Here is a 5,690-nt window from a genome sequence, read left to right as displayed (position 1 = left end):
TGCCAGAAGCAGCCAGGTGGCCTGTGAAGTCTTCTCTTGGGAGACGTCCAGAAAGGAAGAGCGCAGGCAGCAGCCAAGCCCCTCAGTGGCCATTCCGTGCACCTGGGTCACCTTCAGGTCTGCTCAACACCACAGCCTCTGTTCCTTGACACCATGGACATTAGAAATGACTTTGAACTGGGAAGACCCGTAGGCCCACTATCCAGGCACCTGCTCCCCATTTGCCCAACATCCCCAGGGGCCCACACCCTTCCAAACATCACCTTGTCCTGCACTCAGAGGTGGGTCATCTGAGCATCAGGTTGCCCAACTCCAACTGGTTTCACCGGAGCCTGCGGGGAGGGTGTTGCCAGCCACCTCCAGAGAAAGCTCGGTCCAGAGATGCCAAAGGAAAACAAGAAGCACACAGCGCTGGCCCTCAGCCAGCCTATGGGTGGCAACTCAGGACCACTTCTGAGTCTGCTTGTCATTGAAGGCGGCGCCAAGTTTTCCGCTGCACACTTTGTGTTTTTTACAGGGCCAGGGGCGCCTGCAGCCGCTACACTAAGGGCTCCAACATGCCCCCTCGTTTACAAAAACACACTCACAGAGAAGGAACCTGTGGCTCTGACGGGAGACTCCCTGTCCAAGGCCACAGAGCCTGGCCTCAGAGCCCACTAGAGGTTTCAAGAACCAAACTGACGAGAGGACAAGAGGAGAGATGGGGCCACAGTTTAGGGCCGGGAGAATTCGTAGAGCAATGCTGAGGCAGGCGTGGAGCCTGGAGGTGGGGATGAAGTTCTGGCCCCAGGCAGGGTGGAGGGGCTGTGGGAAGTGAGGAATGGTGGGGGGCCAGCCCCGGGGCCCGCTGGAGTGCAGCAGGGGGCTCCATGGCCCTCCCACAGCCTGTCCTCACCCAACCGTTCAGAGCTCTTCACGGGGCGTGCCTGTCTCCTCGGGCCACAAGAGGAGGCGTGGAGGAACGGCCGCTCAGGCCTTATAGGGGTTCTGCACCTCCGCCAGCCTGTTCCTCGTGGGCATCGCAGCTGAGGCTGTAGCCGGGAAAGGGTAGTAACCGAGAGTAGCTGACCTCCAACCACCACTTCCAAGGCCCTACTGGGCACGGGGTGACCCCACCATGGCTCAGAAGTGGACCCTGTCCGAATAACAAGAAGGCGTGGGTGTGCGGGTGGTCGCTGGAGGGCGGAGGATGGCTACACAGGCCCCTGAAGGGTGCGCCTCCAGAGTCTGCCCCGCCCTTTGGACCCACGAGGACCCAGCAACGCCGTCACACCCTCTTCTGTCAAGGTCCCTGCCGCTCCGCGGCTCCTTTCTCCTGGCTGGGGCTGGCAAAGGCAGACAGGTGTGGGGAGGGGCGGGGCCTGAGGAGGGAGGACGCCTGGTGGGCGGGGCCTGCGGGCACCTGGCACCGCCCCCCGCACGCCCCGCGGTTCCCCCGGGTCAGGGCCTCCGCCCACCGCAGCCAGCTGCCTGCCTAGCGGGGCTTGCACCCCAGGGGCGCTCCGTCCCCCGCGGCCTGGGATTTCCCAATCAGGACAGCAAAAATAAATAAATGACTTTATAGCTCATTTTCTATAAAAAGTCGTGGCTCTCGGCGGACCCTGGGGATTGGAGATGCAAAGCGCGCCCACATGCGGCCCGCGGCTGCCGCAGAGAGCTGGGGGGATCTGGAACGGGGCCGGGGTGCAAGAAGACCCCGGCCCTGCTCCAGGTCTGGGACGCGTGCTGGGGGCCCGCGGGATTTCAGCTGTGCTTTCGAACCTCTGTGCTTGGCCGAAGGGTCCCAAGGATCCACCCGGCCTTGGAGGGGGCTGCGGAAGCCCAAAGGTGTCCCCGGGCTCTGGGAGGGGCGTGTCCAACGTGTGAGAGGGGACAGAGGGGCCTCTGAAGACAACGAAGGACTCGGAGGGGGTACCCCCGACCTGAGACGTGGTAAACACACTGGCGAGCAGGGAGGCTGAGTCCGGGGACCAGGCCGCCCCTCACTGCTCCTCGGGCCCGTCGCCCCCCAGCGCCTGTTCGTAGGGGCAGGGCCGGCGGCCGAGTCCTGCAGGCTCCGGGCCAGGCCGAGGCCCCGCGGGCAGTGCCTCCTCCTCCGCGCGGTCCCCATGCTCGCCCTCCGCGTCGCTCTCATCCGAGTTGTCCTCTTCCAGGTAGCGGTAACCGCGCACCTTGTGCTGGGGCCGCGGGATGCGGGGCTGGCGAGGGGCCACGCCCCGCCGCAGCTTCTGCTCCATCCGCAGGTAGGAGACCGCCGATGCCACCAGCGTCACCAGCAGCACTGCCAGCTTCGCCTGGGCGCAGGGAGAAGGATGTCAGGGACCCTCGGCCGCCTGCCCCACGCCTTTCCCACCTAGGCCCCTCGCTAAGCTAGGCCCCTCCCTCCTCCGGGAGCCTCAACTTCTCCAGTCCCTCCACCCACGCTTCCAGGGCTGCTTCCTGCAGCGGAGGCTTACATCCCAGCACTGTCCCTTACAGTCGCCATGGCCCTGGGGACCTCAGTGTCCCACGCAGTAAGGGGAGAATGCCAATCCCTTTGCGTCATAGGGTGGATGTGCTGGTGTGGATAAGGTGCTGGCTACAGGCCCTGCCTTCCCAGGGCTCAGAACACTCTGTGTCCCTGACACACCCATGGGCTGTAGTGATGCTTTTCATGGGGTCTTGACTATAACCCAGTCAGAAATGATTTACATAATAGCTCAGTACATGCACACAAATCTGTGGGGGTTTTTTGTTGTGTTTGAGACGGAGTCTCTCTCTTTCACCCAGGCTGGGGTGCAGTGGCACAATCTCAGCTCACTGCAACCTCCGCCTCCCGGGTTCAAGCGATTTTCCTGCCTCAGCCTCCCAAGTAGCTGGGACTACAGGCACGTGCCACCATGCCTGGCTAATTTTTGTATTTTTAGTAGAGACAGGGTTTCACCATGTTGGCCAGGATGGTCTCGATCTCCTGACCTCGTGATCTGCCTGCCTCAGCCTCCCAAAGTGCTGGGATTACAGGTGTGAGCCATCACTCCTAGCCCATACACACAAATTTGTATGCATGCTTCCTGCTATTTTCTTTTTTTAAGTCAGGATCACTCCGTTTCCCTCAGCTGTTGTGCAGTGGCATGATCATGGCTCATGCAGCCTCAACCTTCCAGGCTCAAGCCATCTTCTCACCTCATATTCCCAAGTAGCTGGAACTACAGGCATGTGCCACACCCAGCTAATTTTTAATTTTTTTGTAGAGACAGGGTCTCCTGTGTTGCCCAGGCTGGTCTTGAACTCTTGAACTCCTGGCCTCAAGCAATCCTCCTGCCTCAGCCTCCCAAAGTGCTGGGATTACAGGCATGAGCCACCATGCCCAGCCTACTTACTGTTTTTTGTTTTGTTTTGTTTTGTTTTGTTTTGTTTTGTTTTGTTTTGTTGAGACAGTCTCACTCTATCCTTCAGGCTGAAGTGCAGTGGTGCAATCTTGGCTCACTGCAACCTCCATCTCCCAGGTTCAAGCGATTCTCGTGCCTCAGCCTCCGGAGTAGCTGGGATTACAGGCACGCACCACCATGCCCAGCTAATTTTTGTGTTTTTAGTAGGCACAGGGTTTCACCATGTTACCCACGATGGTCTCGAACTCTGGACCTGAAGTGATCCTCCCGTCTGGGCTTCCCAAAGTGCTGTGATTATAGGCATGAGCCACTGCGCTCAGCCCACTCCCTGCTATTTTTAATTCGATTTAAAAAAATGTTTAGCAACTGGGACTTGCTAGACTGCGCCACCATCTTTCAGACACAGAGTATGAGGGGCCTGCTCCGCTTCAGGCCATGAAGGGAGACAGACCCAACATCTGGGGAACAGGGTACCAATTGGCCCACAGAATGGCTGTGATGCCCCCCACAGAATCCCCTCAGAGATGGGCAAACAGGCTGTGCTGAGTCGAGGGCCACCCGGTGGGCTGCAGGAATGGGGCCTTGGCTCAGAGACTGTCTTAGGAAGTTGTGGCCTTTAGGAAGCTGTGAAGCCAGGACAGGGACTAAGGAAGTACCTGTCACTGGGCATGGGGACTCCAACCCCGCCCAGCCTCACCTTCATTGGCAGGCTGGAGCCCAGGTACACGGTGAAGATGGCCACAGCCTGCCACCAGTGATAGATGGTGAAGATGAAGTCCTGTCTCTCCTTGTCTTCGTACAGGATTCCCAGGAGTGCTGCAGGCAGGCAGTACAGGGCAGGCAGGGGAGAGGTGTCACCTGGGGCCTGGGGCTGCAATGCTCCCACCTGTGAACTTGACTAAGCCCTGTGTGGGTCCCAGCTCAGGACTGGATAGCGCCTAGAAAGCGCTGTGAGTCTGTCCTGGCCTGCCCCCTGGTGGAGGCCCTGGTCTCCACACCGCTCAGACGCTAAGCAGAAGTAAGAGCAGTTGCGCCAGGCTGTGTGGATGCAGGGGGTCCCATTCTGCGACCCATGTGTGGCCTCAAAAGAAGAAAGCTCTGTGCTCGGTCATGTCCTGTCCCCAACCCCAGGTGTGCAGTCCCAAGCGTGCAGGCGCTGTGTCTCCTCCTCAGCCAGGGCTAAAGAGATCAAACTGTTTGCTGCTGCCAAACTCTGCAAATCAAACCTGAAGGAAGCTAAGCATGGGGAGGGGGGCTTCCTTCCCAACGAGTCCTCCCAAGGATGGGCAAAAAGAGCACTGGATTGGGAGTCAGGAGATGCACACTCGTTCTCAGAACTGTAAGGTGGAGTGAGTTGCAGGTTAAGAGGTACAGAGAGATGGACACAGATCTCGGCTCTGCGGGTGATTTGGGTACTTAACTCCCCAGAGTCACTTTTCCCAATGGTGTGATGAGCTTGTGCCTATTGTACGCTGTGTTATGAATTCTAAAGTGAGAAAGTCTGCACGGCACCTGCCAAACCATAGGAGCCACTATTAACACATCACCAGGCACCCCGGACATCCACACTCCTGTCTTGGAGCCTTGCAGGGTGATTTCATCCCACAAGCCTGCTGTGAAGGGACAAGGAGCCCCTGGGGTTCACAAGGAAGAGATGAGATGTGGAGCTGGGCAGAGGGGATGCCAGGACCAGACCCTAGACGGCACAACATGGGTCCAAGCTACCCAGGCTGGACTCTGCCCAGAGCTGCCTATCCTTGAGCAAAATGGCCAAGAGACTGTGGTACAGTGTGGGACTCCAGTCCCTACTACAAACAGAGAGGCCAAGCCAGCCCCTGCCTTGCCAACAGCATGACCTCTGCCATTCCACGCCCCCAAGGATGACATTCAAAACTGTTTACAGGCTGGGCGTGATGGCTCATACCTGTACTCCCAGCACTTTGAGAGGCCAAGGCGGGCGGATCATGAGGTCAGGAGTTCGAGACCAGTCTGGCCAATATAGTGAAACCCCGTTGCTACTAGAAAATATAAAAATTAGCTGAGCATGGTGGCGTGTGCCTGTAGTCCCAGCTACTCAGGAGTATGAGCCAGGAGAATCGCTTGAACCCCAGAGGCAGAGGTCACGGTGAGCCAAGATTGTACCACTGCACTCCAGCCTGGGCAACAGAGTGAGACTCCATCTCAAAAAGAAAAAAATGTTCACAGCGGGGCCGGGCGCGGTGGCTCAAGCCTGTAATCCCAGCACTTTGGGAGGCCAAGGCGGGTGGATCACGAGGTCAAGAGATCGAGACCATCCTGGTCAACATGGTGAAACCCCATCTC

General features: G+C 58.5%; 1 protein-coding gene across 1 annotated transcript in view; it reads right to left on the bottom strand.

Annotated features, from left to right (window-relative positions):
* Positions 1-1,549: 1,549 nt before the first annotated feature.
* Positions 1,550-5,690, bottom strand: part of UNC93B1 (unc-93 homolog B1, TLR signaling regulator) — a 13,796-nt gene continuing 9,655 nt past the window's right edge. The window contains exons 10-11 of the mRNA XM_017536969.1: positions 4,066-4,184; positions 1,550-2,294 (exon numbers count right to left, since the gene is read on the bottom strand). Of these exons, the coding sequence (XP_017392458.1) occupies positions 1,983-2,294; positions 4,066-4,184 (431 nt within the window). The 3' untranslated portion in view covers positions 1,550-1,982. The remainder of the gene's footprint in view (positions 2,295-4,065; positions 4,185-5,690) is intronic.

The sequence above is a fragment of the Cebus imitator genome, unplaced genomic scaffold (assembly GCF_001604975.1).
Source record: "Cebus imitator isolate Cc_AM_T3 unplaced genomic scaffold, Cebus_imitator-1.0 Scaffold102, whole genome shotgun sequence".
Classification (NCBI taxonomy): Eukaryota; Metazoa; Chordata; class Mammalia; order Primates; family Cebidae; genus Cebus; species Cebus imitator.
Note: the sequence above shows the minus strand (reverse complement) of the source record. Positions and strands in the feature narration are given on the sequence as shown.